The 22,991-nt window shown below is 41.6% G+C and overlaps 2 protein-coding genes and 1 long non-coding RNA gene across 6 annotated transcripts; 1 reads left to right on the top strand and 2 right to left on the bottom strand.

Annotated features, from left to right (window-relative positions):
• Positions 1 to 692: 692 nt before the first annotated feature.
• Positions 693 to 2,283, bottom strand: LOC139536761 (uncharacterized). The gene is made up of 2 exons (XR_011667389.1): positions 2,156 to 2,283; positions 693 to 1,282 (listed from the first exon to the last, which is right to left on the bottom strand). It is a non-coding gene; the product is annotated as an uncharacterized lncRNA (long non-coding RNA).
• stk36 (serine/threonine kinase 36 (fused homolog, Drosophila)) lies at positions 1,748 to 15,359 on the top strand. 4 transcript variants are annotated; one of them, XM_071337350.1, is made up of 21 exons: positions 1,748 to 2,111; positions 2,250 to 2,390; positions 2,530 to 2,607; positions 2,742 to 2,872; positions 3,278 to 3,527; positions 3,758 to 3,851; positions 3,966 to 4,126; positions 6,630 to 6,811; positions 7,010 to 7,169; positions 7,310 to 7,426; positions 7,643 to 7,819; positions 8,109 to 8,200; positions 8,348 to 8,411; positions 8,500 to 8,610; positions 8,812 to 8,886; positions 8,976 to 9,090; positions 9,317 to 9,443; positions 9,615 to 9,789; positions 10,123 to 11,163; positions 11,873 to 12,013; positions 13,336 to 15,359. In XM_071337350.1, the coding sequence occupies exons 1-20, from the start codon at positions 2,028 to 2,030 to the stop codon at positions 11,969 to 11,971; spliced, it is 3,474 nt and encodes a 1,157-aa protein (XP_071193451.1). In that variant the 5' UTR covers positions 1,748 to 2,027; the 3' UTR covers positions 11,972 to 12,013; positions 13,336 to 15,359. The 4 variants fall into 4 exon arrangements, with proteins under 4 accessions (XP_071193451.1, XP_071193452.1, XP_071193453.1 ...); XM_071337351.1 differs by having other exon boundaries at positions 7,031 to 7,169; XM_071337352.1 differs by having other exon boundaries at positions 7,034 to 7,169.
• Positions 13,801 to 19,709, bottom strand: atf5a (activating transcription factor 5a). Its single transcript, XM_071337354.1, has 4 exons — positions 19,126 to 19,709; positions 17,528 to 17,782; positions 15,959 to 17,198; positions 13,801 to 15,683 (listed from the first exon to the last, which is right to left on the bottom strand). Exons 2-4 carry the CDS (start codon positions 17,670 to 17,672, stop codon positions 15,494 to 15,496), a joined length of 1,575 nt encoding a protein of 524 aa, XP_071193455.1. The 5' UTR covers positions 17,673 to 17,782; positions 19,126 to 19,709; the 3' UTR covers positions 13,801 to 15,493.
• Positions 19,710 to 22,991: the final 3,282 nt, after the last annotated feature.

A 22,991-nucleotide genomic window follows, 5' to 3' on the forward strand; every position in this document is an offset into this window, starting at 1 on the left:
GTGATAACTTCAGCTCAGCTCAACAGACTGAACCTGCAGCATACAGTGAACCCTGCAACTACACTCATCAACAGCCCTGGTCCCTTGGACATATATTGCACAAGGACTATAGGGAAGGACAGGTACGCATAATGGCAATTCACACAGTGATATCCTTTAGCTTCCTCCCCTGTTTTTTCCCCTTCTTAAATCCTTATGTGGTGGATCTATCGCTAATTCCCTCTGTTCTAGCTGTAGGCTAATTGATTATCTTCCTAAATGTCGAGGACTGTTAAATAGCCTCTTTGAATGTCCCCAAGTCTTGAATATCCCTTTCAGAATGTGGCGCCTTGAAAGCGCCTTGGCTACGGCATATTTGGTTGTCTGAAAGGACACACTACGAATGTTTAAATGCCACAGCGAAGACTTCTCTGGAAATACTGTAGTTTCGAAGCGCCACTGAACAGGCATGTAACGTGTCTGTAAAGGAATGATGCTTCTGAAGGGGGTCTAACGTCCATCAAGGCAACCAGCACTGTCAATCAAATTATCTTGAGCTGTCTGCACGTTGCCTGCGTGCAGACCACTCGATCCTAAGAAAATTACTTTGAAGTTCGTTAAATACAATGACTTTCCAATACATTTAGTAGAAAGAAAACACATATCTACCCTACCATAAAAAAAACAGAAAGGCAACACAACAGCACATCAATATGTAAGGTTTATTGTTGTCAGGGAAACAATACTGAACATTCTATGAGGAGCAGAATTCTACAGTCTGAAAAGGTACAGAGGCTTCTAATGCGGCAACTTTTGTAATTGTCTAAAAGGTTATCCATTTTTGCGATTGACCCATTACTGTAGCGGTGTCTTATGTATGAAAAGGGTACAATTGGATGCATATTCTCTTGAACATCATCTTTTCATGTTTTGTTTGCAGGCCTCCTGGTCATCGTTAGAGACTTGGACTCCGGCCTGCACTCCTTTGGACACCCATCATCTCCCCTCCTCACTACAAGAATACTCAGACCCTGTGGATCCCACTTACATATCACTTAATACAAATTTCACTCAATATGATACCTCTGTGTACTCAAACCATACTGAATCGACCTCTACAATACAGTGGATGCCCTGACCTAAGTAGCACAGGTTATTATGGGTCAACTTTGGACAACTGTTATTATAAATGGCAAATGTCAAGCATGAGTCATGTTTAAATACAGAGTTTGTGGAGGGTGGCAGGGAGATGGTGCCCCATCTGGAGACCAACCTGAGGTTTAGGGCTGGCAGGGTCTACCAGCTGTGTGTGTGAGTGTGTGAGAGAGAGAAAGTGAGATAAGTTACTTTTTTTTTTTTATAGATTGCCATAATTATTTTAAGTCAATAAAATGAAACTGAAAAAGGTTGTCGTTGTTGATCATCCAGAGCTGTAGTTTATCCAAGTATGGTTTAGAAACTCTGGTTTATCTATCTTTTTCCCCATCCATCTATTCATTATATTTCTATGGCCCAAATCCACCGACAGCATCGGTTACTGGGACGCAAAATCGGTTGTTAGGCTAAGGACCCATATTAAATTTGCCGTCTTCTCAGTAGCCTGCCTCAAATGTGTATTACTGTTTAATACAAACCCTTCAAAGTAACGTAATGAAGTATTTTGATAATAATTATAATAATTTGTTATGAAAGAATTCATGCGATGTAGTAATAATCATTAGTATTGTCCCTATGCTTCTTTGTGAGACTGTTTTAAAACGGCGCTTTCTTTAGATGCAACAGGTTGTCAAGCGCTCTTTGTTTTCTTTCCTCTGCACATTGGTTAACACTTCATTGCAGAAAAATAACCAATATTCATATATTTTATACTCATGGAGCAAATTGAATATATGTTAAGGTCCTTCAAATAACTAGTCTCTGCGACAAACGTTTATCACCTCATTAGCTAGCCTCTATAATTTTTCGAGTGATAACGTGGATATTAAAGTTTTCCTAGCTAACGTTAACGTCGTTTAGCGAGCTAGCTAAGTTCTCAAACACTCTTCAACATGGACTTGTATCACGTTTTGGAGATGATAGGAGAGGGCTCGTTTGGACGAGTGTATAAAGGACGTAAAAAGTTCAGTGGCCAAGTGAGTATATGGTATATTGGGAAAATATAAAGTTACACACGGACCTTTCTGCTGTACGTTAACTTCAGCTTTGTCTGTCATTAATAGCTTGTAGTGCTCCCTTTCATTGCGCATCCATTTTGTTTTGGTCCGTTGTAGGTCGTGGCACTAAAGTTTATCCCCAAGGTGGGCCGTTCTGAGAAGGAGCTGCGCAATCTCAAAAGGGAAATTGACATCATGAGGGGACTTCAACATCCGAACATTGTCCTGCTCTTAGACAGCTTTGAGACTGAACGAGAGGTATGTAAAACTGTTGTCTTCACCTGCATATAATGTCATCACTTATACGTTACATTATTACTTAGCATGGAAGATACATGCTTACAATACATTTTAATTTCATTAATAACATGATGATAATGCTGTCTATTCATGGCAGGTTGTTGTTGTGACAGAGTATGCAGAGGGAGAGTTGTTCCAGATCCTTGAAGATGATGGGAACTTACCAGAGAGCCAGGTAAAGCCATTGACTCATAATGTAGTAGGTTATTTCTCAACGTATTACAATAAGAACGACAAAGTACTGTAAAATGAAACCTATTATCGATCAAACTGCAGATATTCATGCATGTATTTTTATCCTATGCAAAGGTTTGTGATATTGCCTGCCAGCTGGTCTCTGCCTTGTATTATTTGCATTCCCATCGGATTCTCCACCGTGACATGAAACCACAGAACATTCTGCTGGGCAAGGGAGGGGTGGTGAAGCTGTGTGATTTTGGGTGAGTATATTTGGTGTTGAAAGGACAGCCTTTGTGTTGAAGGAGAACTTTGTGGTGTTGAAAGCTGTGACATTCAATCCGTTAAGAAAAGCTCTGACGAGGCCAACAGGCCAAAACGTAAGCTTGAATAAAAATAGTGATAGCTATTAGCAAGAACAGTGTGCGGGTGTCTCTTTTCTTTCAAGTATTGCCATTGTTACCATGCACCTGCAACAGACAGCTCAGATGTGCGAGTGCATTTTTGAATTTTGATTCAATCAGTTATAGAAATCTCACTGATGAAGGCACACACTTTATTATATGTATGAGTAGAGGAAACTCAAGTGGAGAATGATGCCTAATTATACCCTATAGCGAGTCTGTCTGTCTGCCTTTAACTGTACCTGTGTGTGTCCTATCCTCCAGATTTGCTAGAGCAATGAGTGTGTCCACCCTGGTCCTGACCTCCATCAAGGGGACGCCCCTCTACATGTCCCCAGAACTGGTAGAGGAGAAGCCCTACGACCACACAGCCGACCTCTGGTCTCTGGGCTGCATCCTCTATGAGCTCCACACGGGGGCGCCACCATTCTACACTAACTCCATCTTTCAGCTGGTCCAGCTCATAGTCAGAGACCCGGTCAAGTGGCCGGACACCATGAGCCAGACCTGCATGGTACTACAGAGTCCCTGTTAACTCTGAATTAATCCAGTGTTTTACCTTGAAATGCAAACTGAATCATGCTACATTTCACAGTGAAACTATAGTGAAACTAATAGTGAAACATTTAGTTTGTGTAATTCAATTTGGAATTGAAACTAGTGATTTTAAGCTCGTGTATATTAATTAAGATAGCATTTAGAGTCCCATCACCACATGGCTTGTCTATAATCTTTCCATGCCAGACTTTCCTGAAAGGTTTGTTGACCAAAGACCCACAGAAGAGGTTGTCGTGGCCACACCTCCTAAAACACCCATTTGTTGCTGATGGAGTTCTAGGTAAGACCCTTTTTTATTCTAAATTCTATTTTTTATGATAGACCTCTTTAAATAACAGGCTTCTATAGTAGACATAGAGACCTCGTTTATTCCTTGTGTTGTTGTTGTCTGTAGTTCTCTCAGACCCCGTTGTGTCCAGCCCGCTGACAGTGGCCCCCAGCCCAGACCTGCAGGTGCTAAAACTCCAGCAGGCAGTGCAGAAAGCAGCGCCACATGGTGGAGAGGGGAGATTACTGCGCAAGGCCAGGGAACAGAGGGACAAGAGGAACAGACAGGTAGGTAGACTGGGCAAGGGCCATCACTAGCTTTACGCACCAGCTGTCAGAGCAGCTCACAGATCTATGCACCTGTACATAGCCCATCTGTAAATAGCCCATCCAACTACCTCATCCCCATACTGTATTTATTAATGTATTTATCTTGCTCCTTTGCACCCCAGTATCTCTATTTGCACATTCATCTTCTGTACATCTATCACTCCAGTTTTTAATTGGTATATTGTAATTACTTTGCCACCGTGGCCTATTTTTTGCCTTACCTCCCTTATCTTACCTCATTTGCACACACTGTATATAGACTTTTTCTACTGTATTATTGACTGTATGTTTGTTTATTCCATGTGTAACTCTGTGTTGTTGTATGTGTCGAACTGCTTTGCTTTATCTTGGCCAGGTCGCAGATGTAAATGAGAACTTGTTCTCAACTAGCCTACCTAGTTAAATAAAGGTGAAATTAAAAAGTGAAATTAAAAATTACGTGTCCCTTGCCCGGGACAAGTATAAAAATAAAAATAAAATAAAAATAGCAGGCAAGCAGACTAAAGATTTAAGTAGACTGAATGGACAAGTTAAAAAAAATCACACAAAAATCACAATATCTTACACAATATATTACTCCGATCAGAAATTGGATCAGAGTGTCATCCGGATGCAATGTTTTGCGCACTATTCTCCCAATTTCAGCAGAACGCATCGGAGTAGAATTGTTTTGCAATGACAGGAACGAGCAGTCTTTTTCAATCACCAAGGGCCGGTTGCACCAGTTGGTCGTAAGCCCTTCTACGAGTTACAAATGGGGCAAATTCAACGACTAGTGGGGAGCAGGCGTATGGTGTTAAATTGGGACTATATCATGATAGGCAAAGAAAATTTGAGCAATCTATATATTTTTTTACGTGTCTCGGGTTCATATTGCACATACTCTGCAGGCTTTTGGAGTTGCATATGCGTGAGGTTATTTAAGGTTACATTAGCAAGCTAAATGTTTCTTATCAGTGATAGATGAGACAACAAATAGATGAGCTATCACCTCCACTTATTTGCCCAGCTAGAGATCAATTAACCAAATACACAGACCGATTCAGTTAGACTAATCAATCAATGTGGTTTTGTTTATCAGACAAGTCATGGGTTTTTGATTGGGAGAAGGCGAGTGAAGAGAAAAATAATCCACTTATTGAGATGAGCAAACTAGACTAAATAGGATCATAAGCACTCGCCTCAATTAAGCTAACATTTTCCTGACCTAATTGCAACCAAATATCCAATATCTGTGGATTCAGTGAAAAACTAAAGTCTGACATTGATTGATTTGTCAAGACATGTCCCCAGTCCCCACACTTGTCTCAAAGCAGCACGATGGCACTGTCCCAATCAAAACAGTGCTGAAATTCTAATCTTTTCCACTATTGCTTTAATTTATTAACAGTTGGTGGCTTTGGGAGTTTCTGAATATTTTTTCCTTACAAGGTTATAGATAAACATATCTTAGTTACCTTGCTTTGAAGTAGCCTACCTTAGCCATTTGTTCCCTGATTAATTGAATGAGGGAATTATTTTATAAAGACATAAAGTACTAGTTTTAATTGTGGTGTTGCAATATTTTATAGGCTACTTAATGCGTGAGAATGCTTCAGTCCTAACCGAACGAGTGTGCTTGCATACTCCCTTAAAAGACCTTTGCTTGAAAAACTAGAAAAAAACGTCAATAGTACTGTTTGTCCGTTTTGAGACGAAGTAGCCAGTATGCACTTCCTCAAAAGAGTCCGAATGAATTTAAGATAACTCAAGAAATCTGTCATTAAAATTTCAACATTTTTGCCAAAGAGATCTTAGTTGTGCAATTTTACATCTCACAGATGTTTGATGCAGTATTTTTTCTATGAAACAAAATGTGCATGAAAACAAGTCGTCTCTCATTGAACGACAACACTTTATTGAAGAATCCCTACTGTTGACCAATCACTGACGAAGGGGCATAGACTTTTTGTGTGCCCGATAAGCCAAGAAAACCCTCAAGTCCAAAACAAACAAAAATGTCACAAAATGTCATCAGAATAAATTCACGAACTCCACTAAACTGGGAAACATGTGGACGCCTTTAGGGTGGCCAACCATCCACCAAGGGAGCCTTGTTGTATTTTGATAGGCAGAATGAATGAAGGCTAAAAAAAAAGAACATCTGATTTTCTATGGTAATAATGATAATGCATTTTATTTTGTAAAGTGGTTCCTTGCATCATACCATGATGTAAAAATTGTGTTACAAAAATGTGTCCTACTTGTCTGAAGGTTAATAATGTCAAACACTGTGCGCACAAAGTGACAGACAGAGCTGTTGAATCAACACACAGTATCAGGCCAGAAATGTTGTAAAAGTAAAGTATCATGTGTATCATAATTGTGTGTGTCGTAATCATGAACGTACATAGAAATGGAAAGGAAGGACAAGCTGTTCTATTCACTGTAACTTTCACACTCATGTACACTCTATGCTCAGGTGGGAAACGGAAAGACTGAATCATCTAGTCAGGCACCTTCAAGGACAGCCACTGCAGTGAAGCCCCTGTCCAAAGACAGCCTGGTGGCTCCCTCAGATGGTTTGGATCAAGATCTGTCACAATTAACCGCCAATCTGAGCCTTACCCCAAAACAGTCTGCCATCGAGATTTCCACTAACAGGTACAATGTGGTGAGCCTTTAAAACTCCAGACAGTCTACTCCCCACAGACAGGTGTGTTCTATGAAAATGATCAATGGAAAGCACTCACACATCTGAGGGTTGCTTCTCCAGGTGCATCGTAGATGTTCAAAGCTTTGACAAAGGCTGTCAACCTGAAACGTTACTAATTTATAAAAGTCGTTTATGTAAATGTAAAGGGGTTTCCCCCGTGTCCCCAGCAGGGGTCAGATCAGCCGGGACTACGAACAGGAGTTCCCCTCTGTGGAGGTTGGGCCCCGACAGGCCCTGAGGCGACCTGAGACTCCGGAGCGGGGTCAGGCCAGGACCAGCCTGGGTGCTGTGAGGCTCCACAGCCAGGTTCGTGTCACTGCTGCTGGAGATAAGTGCTCTTTGAGTGACAAAGACACAGTCAAGGATAGGGTTTTGGGTTTCATGAGTTTTTCTTAAGCTTATCATGTTTTGCAATTCATTGTTGGTTCTTTACTACTTTTGGTTAGGATGTTGACAGTGATGAGGAGTGGGAGAGGTTGATCCAGCAGACCTCCGTTTCCAGCGGCCAAACCATTCAAATCATACCTCGATTGAAAGAGAAGTTGCTGACATCCAAAACCCTGGTAACTACTACTTACAGGCAACTACAGTAGAATCAAGTTAGTTGAATTCAAGTTGGATAGAAAAAACGTATTTGGTGTGATTTGAATTCAATGCCACCGTAAAGTGTGGGATGTCTTCTATGCTGGTGACAAATCCAATTTCCCCTCTGAGGATCAATAACGTTTATTCAAATGTTTTCTTTGACATAAACCCTGTGGTTCTGTGTTCTTGGTCAGCTATTGGATGGTATCCTGGAGGGGGCATGTCAGATCCGTCAGCCACTGAAGGTCCTGTCCAACCTGATCTTGACCTCTGACTCCGAGGACTCCCATCGACTTAGACAGGAAGTTGGACTACCTCATTTCCTGTTCAACCTAGTCCAGGATATTGTGGAGAATCCAGTGGTCGTTAAGGTTAATTTGGTGACATTAACCAAAATTATTATTATACCTTTATTTCAACAAGGAACACAGACTGAGACCAAGGTCTCTTTTACAGCTGGGCCCTGCTTATACATGTTATATTTTCATAGATCAGGACTTGGTCTTCAATAATCCAATGAGATTGTGAGAACTATTTAATGGCTGTTTTATTCAAGTAAATATGTGCCAGTAAGGACTGCAATGTTAATTTCGGGGTGGATTTCCCCTCAACTGCTAACTCGCTTTTTTCTGTCTCATCATGTTAATAATCTCCCATCAGCAACCATGGAGTGTGACAGTACTGGGGGAAGTGATTGTTCTACTCTTGAACTATTGGGAGAAGCACCGTGACTGGCAACAAGCAGAGAACAAGTTTGTTTCTTTATTTCTTCTCCCCTCTTAGTGGTTTAAAATTGTTGTATTTAGTACATTTACATAGTTAAGAGAGCATAGTTTAAAATGACATAATGTTTAACAATATTTCAATGTCATACGAGACAAAACCTTTTCTCACTGTAGACTGGAAGATTACGCCATGCCCTTTTTCAAGATTCTGCTTCGGCCTGACCCTAACCCATTGGCAGTAAGTATGAAACCACTCAAAGAAATGCAGTAGGCTAGTGGTGTTGAATTGGCTCTGGACAGACTCCTTTCCTCCATCTCTCATCTAGCCTCTGGCTGCAGCCATTCTGGCCATATTCAGCCAGTGTGGAGTCTCTGTAGTTGTTAGCATGGACAGGATCACTGCCCAGCTCAACAAGCTTCTCTCAGACTCCGACGAGGTAGGCTATGAGTGTCTATTAAATTGCATAGCTAACGTACTAATATAAGTGTATGATTGAATGGTGTTATCTTTGTGTGTAAATATTTATACAAATTATTTGTATGACAGCTTTACTTCTTGAAATAGTTTTGCAATGAAAAAAATATATATGATTTGTTGTGTCTGACTAGACTGTTCCCTGAAATGTTCCCTCTCCCAGCCACGCGTCCCGTTACCATCAGGCTGGGGGTTCTGTGATGGCTTCTTGTCATTGGTTCTCCACACCCTAACTGAGGTTAATTGTGCCTGCATACAGATTTGTCAATAACGAAAATATTTTGATCCATTTAAAAAAACAAAAATCTCCTTTTATTCTCTGAACAGCGTGAAAGTCCTCCACACTCTGCTTCTTTGGATCCAAGCATTCTGCGCCTCCTGTGGGTGAAAGTTGGTACTTCACTGGAGAAAACAGCCAGAACAAAGTTCTGCTCCTCAAACGGTATAAACTACACTACCTGATGATGTTGGTCTCTCACCAACATCGAACACAATGAAGAAGGCTAAAACCCGAAACGTCTGTCTAATCTGTTTCCCTGCCTCCTTAAAAAAAGACATTAAAAAACAAACAATTATTTTCTGGAATTCTGTCTTATTATTATTATTATTACCCAAGGTTGAGCTCTCACCAATCTAATATAAATGGTTTCCATCTCCTCTCCCATCAGGACTGTATGTGTTCCTGTCCCTCGCCCTTTTTGTTCTTACCAGGGACCCGTACTGCTGTGTTCCCCTGTTCTCAGACAGCGACACAAACTGCATACTCACCCTGAGCCACCTGCTCACCACTGATTGGTTAGTGACCTCTCCATCTCTCTCTCCCTCTCTCTCTCTGTTTAGCTGTCTTCTTGCATAACACATCTTCTTATTCACTTGTGATTGTCCTAATAATACTTATAGCATATCAACAGTCAATCAAAACCATACTCTTACGGTGGTGATATGTGGAGAGTGCCTCTTTTCCAGGCCGTCTGACGAGACTCACAGCCAGCTTTGGGGTGGTGACTCCAGTGTGAACAGCCTATCAGTGTTGAGCTGCCACCTGCTGTGTTTCCCCTTTGCCCTGGACCTGTCCTCAGAGACCATGGACAGACTACTCCAGCTGTACCACAGCGCTGGCATTGTCACTGGCCTGCTGCAGGTCAGGCTCTCCCCTTACAGCACCCTTACAAGAACATTGTTACGCCTTTGGATGTATGAGTATATATTGACAATGCGCAAAGACCCCACTCTTAATTGATCTCCCTCTGTTGATAGGTCTGTCTGACATACCGAGTGACTGAAAACCTTACAGTTTTTCTGATGCAATTTAAGATGACGCTTGCTCTAGTCACACATCAGGTTCATCCCACAACTGCTACTCCACCACACTGCTGTCTTGGCACCATTGGGAGAACGTTGTGTTGTTCAACGTCTGGTGTCTTTGATGGTTGAACTGGATTGTGTGTGTTTGTTTTTTTCTGTTCTGGATCAGGTTATCCAGTCCGTTCCTCCGTCTCTCCTGGAAGTGCCTCTCTCTCTGCTGTGTCGCCTGCTGCTGTGTGACCCCGGCCGCTCTGTCCCCTGCTTCACAGCAGCCGCCAGGGCCCAAGGCTTCTTCTCTCCACCCAGCAGTGACCCCAAGGAGGATAGAAGAAACCAGGCACCAGCCTCCAGGGTCAGGGACCAGGCTGGGCACCCAGTGTCTGTATCTAGGACTGCCAGCTCCCTTCTCTCTGACCTGCTAAAGCCTGATAGTGAAGCCCTGTGGGGGTCGGCCGTGGAGCTCTTCACCCTACTATCACAGGCTGCCCGCTGTTCCCCTAGGTCCCGACCCTCCACCCCTTATCTCCACCTGGAGCCTGCTCCCCTGCACCAGGCCCTGGCTCACCCCGACGACAGGGTCAGAGCTGCTGCCTGTAGCCTGCTAGGTAACCTGGACCCGTTTACACCTCATACTCCTCCCTCCACCAGTGACCCACAATGGACCCGGCTGCAACCCGCCATCCTCAGAGACATAATTGGCTGTCTCCACGACCCCTCTGCATCCGTACGGAGGATGGCCTGCAAGGCCGTGGGCAATTGGCTGGGGCTCATCGGAAAGGCAGAGTTTAGAACACGGAGAGCCAATGGGAGAGAGAACAGTAGTGCCCTTATTACAGCCCGGGAAAGGAAGAAGGGCAAGCCAGACAAGACTGTGTCCTCCCAGTTCCTGGTAGGAGACGGAGGAGACTCATCCACAACACTCAAACAGCAAGTAGCAGACCAAGAGGATGGAAGTGGATGGGTGGAGGAAGCCAATTGGGCAACAACTGAGCTACTCTCCCTCATGGCGGACCCTGATGCCCTGACGCGCCGCCACTGCTGCGCTGCCCTGGGCAACATGGCTGCTGTGGAAGGGGGTGTGGCCTCACTGCTGGAGGGAGATGTGCCCCTTCTCCTCCTACAGGCCGCCTGTACCGACTCCCAGCATGCAGTCCAACGAGCGGCTGTCGCTACCCTGAGCTTATACAGCCAACAGGACGCACTACGACAGGTAACAGAGGGGGATATTCCCAAGGGGTAGACATTGAAATAAATATAAGCACCATAGAATAGTTTAATCACAGTGGATCAAACTTCCAAAAAAAATTTAAGAAAAATGGCTTCATATCCTCCATGAGATGGTGAATGTCTGTCTAGCACACATTTAAAAAAATATATAAAAATAATAATAATAATAACTGTGGCTTGTTATCTCATTTAGAATGCAATTAATACTACTCTTTGAAGTGTTTACATAGTTATTGGACTTTCTACATTTCTAAAACCTTTTTCCGTGTGTTGAGGCCAGGCTGTTGTGGAATGTTATCCCCTCCGAACCCCTTGCTTACACAAAAAAGTTTTTATTTAGTCTTTCTATTATATAATTTATTGAGTTTCTTAAATGTTGCCATATCTCATGTCATGATCAAACACCAAAACTTTCTTTACTCACCATTGCCTTTAGTCATTTAACTCTGGATGCAACACTGCATGTCTGCTCACACACACACATTCACTCTCTTATCACTCTCGTGCTTACACAGATACACACTCACACTCTCTCACGCAAACATACTCTCACACACACACACACACACACACACACACACACACACACACACACACACACACACATTCTCGCTCTCTCTAACACATACACAAACAGACAAACTCTGTCTCTACTAAGACCATATTCCAACCTCTTTCATCTGTGCCTTAAGGCTCTGCTGTCCCTTGATGCACGTGAGAAACTTCGTCAGGCTTCACAGTATGTCGCACCTCCACAGTGTGACTACAGTCAGATCATCAAGCTGCTATGAAGGCCAACGCAGCGAGTGAGAGAAATAGTGTGTGTCTATTTGGTAAGATCAGACTTGTGGTTCAGCCCGTCTGCCTTTGCCTTAATACTGGGATTCAATGTATAAGCTGGATGCCGGCTGTTATATCCCCTACCCATAACTCATCTGTGCGGCGCGCTGGTTGATAAAATTATTGCCATCAATATTTTATGTCTTTGTTTTAGAAGATAAAAGTACATTTCATTACATTGAGGGATTGTCATTTGGGATAACTTGTTAACATGTTTTATTCTCTTGAATTGAAAGGCGCATAATTGATTTGTTTAGTTTGGGCAATATGGTCTGGACTCGTAAGTCAAGTTTTTTGAGTGTAATGTAATTTGTAATGCTTTGAATTTGAATAAAGTATGTAGTGTAAGCCTATCATAAATGTATAGATTTTGTTTTAACTATGTAAAAAGGTCGTTTTCAAGTCATTCTTGACGAAGACTTTTGATTTGTTATGCACTGGTATTAATGAACCCTCGTGTGCCATTCTAATGACAAGGGCTATATTTGTGATAGTTTGTTTAACCTGCTTTTGAGCCAATCTTAATAATTAGATGAAAATGACACTATCAATGCATTCATTCAAATCATAATTTAACAAAGTATAATAACTCAATTGTAAAACAAACAAAAAAATACAGGTGGCCAAGTGAGCAAGTTTTCAGAACAAATAATATTCTAAAAATCGGTTTATTTTGATTGTATTATTAAGATGTGGTCAACTTTTAAATTAGCCCTTTTTATGAGACGGAATATCATTCAGGTATGAATATAAAGGGAGTTAGAACATTGGCATTGCACATGTTGGTTGTACAACTTTCTTGCCAAAGTGCAGTTTGCGGCAATTCGCAGGAAGAGAGAGATCGATCATGTTGCGGATTTCCTTGTGGCACAAATATGTTTTGTATGATCCAATTGGATTTTAGATGGGCATAAGGCCTCTTGTGAAAATGTCTCAAATTAGTATTTGTCAAAGTAAATGTTTTCTCCCCCGGAGTACATAAATCAATATATTTGAGTGTGATGCATCCCCCTTAAAACATCAATTTTGAGGAGATAAAATATATATAAAATACTGTTGAACATTATATGCTTGATAACATTTGGTCCTAGGCTGTGTGATATAATGTGACTGATAGAGTCGAAACACACCTTCAATAAAAATTGCATATGTGTTGTTGAGTAGGCTAGTGCCTGATTTTGTGCTGAATAGGGCCTATATGACAGTTTAATATGTATGTAGTAACACTATTTTACATGTAAAATGACATGTTGGGATTTTTAGCATGTCATTTTTTTGATGTCTACACCACTTAAAACGTGTCTTCTTTTCACAGAAAATGACATGCTCGGGAGTGAATACTGGGTCCATCTCACGTGGAATGACTGGTTGCACTTGTTTGAATAATGTATAAATGTATATGCTACAGGTATGTATGTCAAAGAAAATCCTGTCGTGTATAAAAAATTGCTTGCCCTCCATAACAAAAATATAGACGGGTGTTTTTGGCCTTACCCTCCGAGGAGCAGATTGATAAAGCAATAAAACGTTAAATATATTTGAAATCAAGCCAGATTCTGTACAACAATCCATATAATCCACGCTGTGTAAAAGACAACAACATAGCCTAAGCATCCCCCCAAAAATACTTTTAATGCCTCATTTCGAAACAGTTCCAAGAAGTATCCTAATCTATCCGTTATTTCATTTATGTGGGCTTAATCTCCCCTGGCTTTTCACCAGAAATTACCCATGCGTAACGGAGATGAGCTCAAAACAAGAATAAACTGTTAGGCTACTGTGTAGACACAAATCACTTTATTTGAATAAAACGAGTGACATGTAACACAAAGGAAATATATTGAGAGGAACATTGGAATTATTTCAAAATGACTAAATGGTTGGTTATTTTATCTGGTGTAACTTATTGGTCGTAATCGTGTTGCTGAAATGCGTGAGGCTTAATATTGAAAGTAATAGAATCTCAATATCACAAAATAACATTAATACACATTGCATTAAAAGCTGTATTTCAGAAACATGATTGTATATCGCCAAGATAACAGACCATATTTGAAAAAGATGCAGTGTCCTACTCATTCATCCAAAAGATTGATAACAAATAATTACATTATATTAAGATCTTAACTATTCGTTAAGACATTTAAGAGTTATTGCATTTCAACTTAAATTCATTCAAAAAGCAACAGCAATTCAATTGGATTAATTCCTATTAAAGATCAAATTAGATTTTCAAATTTAAAGATGATATATTGTTACATTTGCTTAAATCAGATTGACCATTTTTAGAAAAATGTAGAGTTGTACCTAATTATAAAATAAAGGTTTATACTAAATTAATTGACACTGCATCCTCGTAGACAAAAGCGGGAAAGAACATGAGAAACTATCACAAACATTCTAGTGAAAAATAGTTTTTTTGTTCTTTTTAGAAAAAAGCAAAGGCTGACTACCTACCTACCATCTCTCCTTTCAAGACACAATTGAAAAAGTCTTTATAAATTAGACGAGCATACCCGCCATATAAAATCACAAACCCTGATTTGCTTTTACAGCAAGTAAAGAGACAGAGGGTCCCACATTGATTTCTGAAATCCTATATACCATCTAATCCAGTGAAGAGAAACGACTAGGAAAGAGCTAGAGACAAGTGAATTTGCTGAGAGAGAGCATGGAATGTGAGGCTGCTATGGAATCAGTGCACAGTAGCTATATAGCATCATATAGACAGACAGAACTCGTTAATTTTAGTAGCCATGAAAGTCTTTGCCATGCAAAAAAATCTTCAGTCAAGAATTACCAACTTACATACTTCTAGAACTTTGGGCATGAATTGCATAACCTGAGCTATAAAACTGATTGTATCATATTGCAATTAGCATTTAAGGGGACAACACTTTCAACAAAATCTTAAGTCTTCCCTAAAGGCTGTTTTTGCATTCATATTTATATTACTTTGCTGTCAATTATTGGAATAATAATTTGGGAAAATATACAAATAGTGCAAAGCTCCCACAAATAAACAAAGATTGTCTTTTGATAAAAAGCTAATGAGTATATTGAACCAGTAGCTAAGTTATTGACATCAAGACCAGTGTAAGGCCTTAGTTGAATCACATTAGTCTAACCAGTATATAAAAACACCACTGGTGGAAATCAAAGCCATCTCCATTCAACAGGAAACCCATTCAGAAATTGATTGTCAGCTGAGACATTACAGCATCACAGTGCAGGCTTGCTTGGTTAGTGCCGATTGCCGAAACAGTGGAAGTATAAAGTAGTTGTTTGACTCTTAAAAAAAAAGAAAATCAAAACATGCAATTGAACCCCTTTGTCGCCCCCCCCACCCTGACCCTCCCAAAGAAAAATAAAAAATGTAATATTCAATTTCAAAACATTGAAAAACGAACATTTCCCTGTCATTTTTTCTTCAAATCTACTTGCAGAAAGTCTTCGTCATCTTATCTTCATCATCAGGCGTCGGTGTCCGGTTGCTTGAGCCGCTGACTGCGGGCCTTGTACACTTCGATCAGTAGGTCTTTAACATACTGGATCTCCCTCTCCACTGACTCTGCTTTGTCCCGAAGTTCCCGGTTATGCCCCTCCAGACCGTGCAGCTGCTCCTCAAGGCAGTCCAGCTCTGCCCTTTTACGTTGGCGATACCTGGTAGGGTGGGGTCAAACGGGAGAAGATAGGATTAATCAGAGTGAAATCAAAGTAAAAGTCAAATGCCAGTGGCAATGTTCTATTTAGTTCTGTTATCAACAAAATTTGGATAACCACAAACATGTCGATTCAGAGTTGAGATAAGCACACACAACTCAGACTTTCGCTAAAATCATTTATTGATGTCAATGGGAGACTTGTGTAGAAATTGTGCACAGATCTCAAGTTTGAATACCACCTTAAGTTTTCAGCGCTTGGTTGAATCATCATACCTATGAGCGGCAGTCTTGTTTTGGTCTCTCTTCTTCTGCTTGCGCTCTGGCGGATGGTGGACCTCCCCTGGCATTGTTTCGTCCAGCTCAGGCTTTGCGAGGGGACAGGGGTCCTCCTTCAACCCCAACACCACCTGCCTGTCAAGAGCCTCCCTATCCATTGCCAGACACTCAGAGCCCTGCTGGTCCTCTAGGAACCCACCACAGTGGAAGTCATGATGTTGACGGCCCATCTCTAAACCCTCTGCCTTGACCTGCTCGCTGACCGTCCCTTGCAAGCCGTGGTGGTAGGAGGCCTCTGATTGGGACGCTGCCTGAAGATAACAACCCTCACTAGTCTCTGACTTCCAAGGAATAGTGGACATCTTGGAACACAACTCACCGACTACGCCAACTTTGACATTACTACTCAACAATTCTATCTCACTGCTACTAGCACATCCTCCACCACCACAACTGACATTCACTTCCCTCATGCCATACATCAACAGCTCCTCTTTCTTGTGTGGGATATCCAATGGCCCGCCAAAGCCACCATACCCACTGCCAACAGCTATGACCTCTTCCGCGAACTGACAATTTTTCTCTTCCTTGGGTAAAAAGGGGCATCTTCGAATCTCAACTCCACTGCCTAGACAGTAACCTTTCCCGACTACCCGCTCGTCCTCTACACAGCTGTAACTGCCACTTAGAGTCACCGACGGGTTACTTCCTTTGGAACTCCATATGCTATTCTCGTAGACCTCGCCCACCCTCACCCCATCTGAAACTCTTTTGCGACTACACCCATTGGGGCGATTGCTACAACTGTAAGGGGCGTGTCTAGGCAATTTTGATCGCCCAATAGGCCCACCTCCGCAAAAGCTCAGCAGGTCTAGTTCCCCAGTTGCCAGGGTAACAAGTAGAGGGCTGTGTTCCGATTGGTTGGAGGTGGAGTATGATGACGCATGAAAGGGCAACTGGTAGTATGACTGGTGGGGACCCACTGGCGGTGGACCCTTGTCGCATTTTCCCAGTTTCGGTCCTTTCTCCGGCAGCGGTTCAGACAGGAAGTAGTCCTCCAGTTGAGCGAGTTCCTCTTGCAGCAGAGAAGTCATGACCTCCAAGTCAGAGGGCACCTGGATGTCATGCTGGAGGGGTGAGGGAGGAAGGGAGGAATTGGGGGAGGGAGAGGGGTGAGGGTTTGGGAGGTACGAGGAGAAATCCACTTCTTCCGTCATCCAGTCCGTGAGACCATCACCTATTGAGAGAAGAAAAATACAAAATTGTCATAAATGCAAGCAACATCATCGTTAATTGATTGTAATTAATTAAAACTACATAGCAATGGTAATTAAATCTTAAACGGCGATAATGGAAAAACAAATAACGTGTTTGTATTTTAAAGCCTGAACATTAAAATGAGTGAAAACAACTTAAATCGTTTGGTAAAAAGTAGCTACATTTCAACAGGAAAAAACTTCAGACGTGAACTACTTTATTACTCACTGTTCGAAGGAGAACGAATGTGCTGCAGTGCGGTGCCCACCTGAAATGTGGAAAAATAAAAAAGCGTACTCTGCAACTCACCAATTAAGTGCTGGCTCTCCTCTGGCACCTCCCCCCTGCACTCCTGTGATTGGCTGAGGTTAGCCTGTGGGTGAGAGAGAGTGAGGGGGTCTGCCGGGCAGACGCGAAGAGTCTTCCAGAGAGGAGCTGCTGACGTTGCCATCATTTTGTCTATTGGTCTTTTGATTCAATCCGATTAGTCCGATCGTACGATATGAGTCGGTGGGGTCTGAGAGTTGAGCCACAGTGAGCAGGGCTGGGTGAGCATAATGACACCTATAGGAGATAAAGAATTGAGTAAGGAGGTGTTTTAAAGCGAGTCATTAAAAACTATACACTGACACTTTTTGGGTTGCTGATCATCATCACAAAAACAGTGGCTGAGACATTTCTTAAAACAGTATGGGTCACTCATCAGACAAAAAGAATAGATGTCCCACTTAACAAAGGAACAAGAGGAAAACATGTTGGGTTGAACCCATTCAGTCTCTACGTGGCTAGGTAGATAATGACCTCAACAGGTTTGCAAGCCCAACACTTACAACATTACGTTAAAAAAAATGGTGCTTTTGAATAGCAGTCAATCGCAATAAATAGAAATATAACCTAATGTTGCACTATTACCATGCTATCATATTGTTATTAGTGCAAGTAACACATGTCCTCAAGGTCCCACTCCCAACTGAGGTTCTTGGGTTTTTGAACATACCTATCTGACCTTACAAAATCTTAAAGGTTCAGATCATAAAGGTGCGATAACAGCCCAAGCCAAACCCACAATAGAGACAGCAACATTCACACATTATGTTCACTTACATACAGTAAAAAATAAAATAAAAAAACTGTAATCGTCAGAAATAAAAGATCTCTCAAACGTCAGAATAACTTCAGAGGAACTGAGAGTCTGTGGGTGTGCTGTCACACCGACCACACCACAAATGTTATGTTGATGCATTCAAAACACGTGGGCTTAAGCAAATGACATAATGCACACCTGTTTATGTTCTAGGATAACCCACTCATCTGGAGCAACCGTTACTTCCTCAATAGGGTTGACTATCTAATTGGCCTACTCTAAACAATCAGCCTACACATGCACCATTTAAGACGTCATTAATAATAGAGAAACACCTTCGCCTAATGGTTGTCTAACTATGACAACAGCTTCATTAATGGATACTCAGACAAAGTGAATAGAAAAACTGAAAAAACCTATTCCCACACATGACAACACCTTTTGCCAAGACAGACTAAAATATACTGAGCCAATAACGTTTACAGTAATGGCCATACTGTACATTTATCACAAATAGTGTGTTCAACATTTTTTTTTACAGCAATAACATAACATACTGTTGTTATTTGCCTTTTGCTGCCATTGTCATTATCATTTATGGGCTTTCTATTTCTATTGTTGGGTTGTGATTACTGTTGTTGTTGACAAAGTTTTCAGCAGTCATCCCAACGCTGTAGCTATTATAAGCACCTGTAGATTACATTATTGAGTTAAATGTATCTCAAACAGATACAATGTAATATGCACAACAGTTCAAGTGAGTGGGCTGGCAACAAAGTTTCGAACGCTTCAGAAAAGATACAATGTAACAAGTTTCACTTACTCCATTCTTGCTGAAAATTCTTGTGAGTTTGGGGTGCGTTGCAAGAGCAAAGCACGGCGTCTTTCGGGGGTCCGAGTTCTTCTCAAATTTAACAAGCCATGTCTCCCTTGGAAAATCCGGGACAGAAGTGAAGTCTTGTTGTTGCTTCTTTGTTGTGGTGAACTTGATGACTGAGAGACGATTTATTGAGTGAGAGCATCAGTTCATTCACACCTAGCAACCGGCTGCGTCACGATGGGCAGGCAAACCATGCTGTAGATTCCTCCGCCCTCTCTCCAACCTCTTGTTTTCAAGACATCCACGCACGTTCCAGTGTGAGACTTGAAGAATATCTATTCAATATATTTGCTATTGGTGGAGATGTCTTTACAATTATATTGAAAATCGATGTTTAGGTGGGAGGAGGAGGAGGTAGACTATAGCTGGTTCCCTATCAGAGCAGGTGCACAGGAAATGTAAACATGCCTGATGCCAAAAATGTGACTTATTCGTGATGCCACGGGGCGTAAACACACTTATGTGCCTCATTGTTTACATGGGGACTATTTCATTTCATGCTGCGAGGAAGGACACCATATGCTATACAGGGGATGCTTGGTTGCTATTGCAACTCAGTTGCATCAGCGCTTCAGGCAGAGCGCAGATTCGCTGGATGCACCGAACCTGTCGCTCCGCTATTGGCTGTGGAAGGATAGATCTGTTGCCCGATTGGCTACCGGGTGCTATGGATTCATCCCGGTGGTTTTTCAGTTTACCGCTCTCTGTGCACATGTTCCACGTAAACAACATCCCGAGTGTAAACGGAGGAAGAAGGAACGTTTCCAAAGAGGCGGCTGCGGCACATCATCTATGTTCTGAAAAGGGTTAGCATGTTGTATTGGGGTTCCACTATAGGCTACATTGTAACCCAAGCATTACTCATGTAAAGTGGATTATACCTGGTTTGTAACATTGTCATAAAGATGTGCTACAAAGAACGTGTGAGAAATATCTTAAATTGCATGTAGGCTATGGGAAATTATTAATGCGGCCCAAAATCCATGTTAAAAAATATAACACTTAAAAGCAGGAGCTTATAAGTTTACACCGATTAAACACCTATTAAGCTTGTATTCAATTTCAATTGTCTTATCTGGGCTATAGAAAACTGTTTGGTGGTGAAGTAAATGAACAACAGACGAAGAAAAAACAACCACTCCAATCACCCCATCCCTTGTTCGTGCGTAGCCTAATATTGTATCATATGTAGACCAATTTACACTCTAGACCCACAGGGTGATGTGGAAACTGTAGCTACCTACTGTGATTAAACGATAGCAAGTGGAAACAACTCATTTAATCGCATCTTCAGCACATTTTATTTAGCCTGTAGGGGGTTGGCTTGAAGGAATCTTCCGCTTCACACCTCCTGCTCCCCTCTGCCTGTTGCTGCCTTGGCACACCTGACACGCGCGCTCCTGTAACTGGATTATAGGTTGTGATGTAAACAAACCGCATTGGATAAGTGTTAGGCTAAATTCTTTGTTTTGGTAGTATCTTAATTCACTTTAAAATGGTATGCATCTCATGGGGGTTATGTTTAGGCATAGGTTTATGTCTGATACTTAGAAGCCTAAAGGCTTGCCCTGGGAGACACAGCTGGTCTAATCAAATTACTACACTGATACATTAAATCCAGCTAATGACGATTATGAAAAGAATAATGCCTTGTTTTTCGCCCCTTTCAGCAAATCCAAAAGCTGATTGAAGGAGCGGTGTCTTCCTGTTGCTATAGTAATAGCGAACACTGCCCCCTATTTTAGACGTGTTTTCTGGTTGCTGTTGCCATGGGATTTGCAGTGCTTGCTCTCTTTCCCTTCCTCTCTCCTCTTGTCTCGAGCTCGACCCATGTTTCCCCTCTACCAGCTCACACCTGCTGAGTTGCATCTCCGAAAAAAGTTTTCATGTTTGCAGTATTCTTTTGCCACATTCATACACAGGACAAACTGTGTATGTCTGTGTACAATTTCTAATGCTTTTGACTCCTTGTTTTTGGATGTCTAACTAAAAACATAAAAATAACAACATATGGATAACATGGACCTCACCTTATGTCATCTATTCAGGGGAATTGTTTTAAGCATCGCCACATTATGTTGGGTCGCATAGCCTACCGGTATTGTTGTCTAGAGGTCATGTTTTCAGGTGATAATTTATTAATTTGTCATCTAAAAGCTTCCCGATAACCAGTAGACCTACCCAGAGAGGTAGAGTAGCCTAACTCAAAAGAGAGTATTTACTAAAGGTCAATGGGGTTTCATCTGCATGGGAAACACCCTGTTTCATTGAGACAAGTAGCCTAATTACAGCCAACGGATGGAGACAACCTCTCTACACCTGCCGTCCCAAATAACACTAAACCTTCGAGTATCATAGCACATCCTTTGAAGTTGTAACACTGTACTAACGCACATGACGGTTCACAGTCGAGTTGTAGAAGAGCGACCTGATGCAATCTAGATGAGCGCGATCGTAACGGAGACGAGAGTGAGATATAATAATGGTTGTTAAAGTGAGAATGTCTCAAAGGAAAGCGCTGACTCCTCTCGCGGGCCGTGTTAATTGGTCCACGGAGAGCACTACTGTTTGCGCAGTGTGAGAGGTATCCAGTGTACCGCACATGGCCTTGATGCTGGATTTGTTCCCAAGTCTCCACTCCACTATACCTAGATTTAATTCCCTCTGTCAATATTTTTTCATCTCCAGTCTTCACAAGTGTATACAAGTGCAGCAAATATTGAAGCGTTAAAAAAAGAAACGCAAGGCAGGCCTACGGAAAGTAACCTAGTCTACAAGGTAAAAATCTGTGGATTTTCTTATTTGGCCTTCAATTTGAAAACACAACAACTATAGTTTGTTGAAGAATGTTGTTGCAAATCGATAGGCCTACCAATCAATCTATTCTCAATGTATAGTTTCTGTCAATTAACTAAGCAAATCGCACATGTCACCCATCCAAACCAGCTTCAGGTGAAATTAGAAAATTATAACCTAATTAATGTCAGCAACATTGCTCTCGACGCTATATGAAATAGTCCAAGCCAGATATAATGCCTTGTCTGCGAGTTATTTTATTTATTTGTGAGTCTAACGTGAACATACAGCATATGAAGGAAGCAAGTCAGAAAGCTAGGAGCACAGCATGCCAAGTGCATGTATGGCACATTAGTACGGGTTTCATCACCATTTCATCACACACCAACCAACTCTCTCTGAATTCATTGTTGTCTACAACTTTTACATCCCCTCCTTGAACATACGATCAAAACATTTGAAACTGAACGAATGAATGACTTGTGAAGGGTATGCATGCATTCCAATAGGGATTTGTGATATTAACATTAAGCTGTGAAGCTTGCATGTTTTTTTTCCATGTCTGCATTAATGAAAATATTTGTCACGATGAACCCAAACAAAATAGGTTTGAAATATGTAATTAAAGCTAAAATCTCCAAATTTGTTTCCATCATGCATGCTTGCGTAAAAATCCCCGTAAAGTAAACTGGACTGGTGTAGCCTATATTAAAACCGTGGCACAGCCAGGGAGGTTGATCTGTTTAGTATTCCACAAGGAGACCGTGGTAAATGAGAACTGTTTGATTTTGAGGACGAACATTTGTTTTTGTCCTCCTTTGGGATGGCAGGGTGTTAGGAATGCGAGAGCGCTTCTTGCATCCCAAATAAAAGGCGCGGCCATAGCGCGAAAGGCAGGAACCCGAAACCACAGTGGAGCCGGTCTCAGTAAGGTGCAAAACTTCCAAACCTCGAGATCAGTTGCTCTTTCATCCTCACAACGTATACAATTGGTAAAGCAGAAATATAATGGC

This window comes from Salvelinus alpinus, chromosome 13, assembly GCF_045679555.1.
Source record: "Salvelinus alpinus chromosome 13, SLU_Salpinus.1, whole genome shotgun sequence".
Taxonomy (NCBI): Eukaryota; Metazoa; Chordata; class Actinopteri; order Salmoniformes; family Salmonidae; genus Salvelinus; species Salvelinus alpinus.

Bases quoted from the DNA above. Each gene is read 5' to 3' on its own strand.
- stk36 (XM_071337350.1), top strand. From the start codon at position 2,028: ATGGACTTGTATCACGTTTTGGAGATGATAGGAGAGGGCTCGTTTGGA. The intron at 6,812-7,009 runs GTACAATGTGGT...GTAAATGTAAAG, and splicing joins ATCGAGATTTCCACTAACAG to GGGTTTCCCCCGTGTCCCCA. The intron at 9,444-9,614 runs GTTAGTGACCTC...CCTCTTTTCCAG, and splicing joins CACCTGCTCACCACTGATTG to GCCGTCTGACGAGACTCACA.
- atf5a (XM_071337354.1), bottom strand. From the start codon at position 17,672: ATGATGGCAACGTCAGCAGCTCCTCTCTGGAAGACTCTTCGCGTCTGC. The intron at 17,199-17,527 runs GTGAGTTGCAGA...TTCTCTCAATAG, and splicing joins GGAGAGCCAGCACTTAATTG to GTGATGGTCTCACGGACTGG. The intron at 15,684-15,958 runs GTATGATGATTC...CCACCCTACCAG, and splicing joins AACAAGACTGCCGCTCATAG to GTATCGCCAACGTAAAAGGG.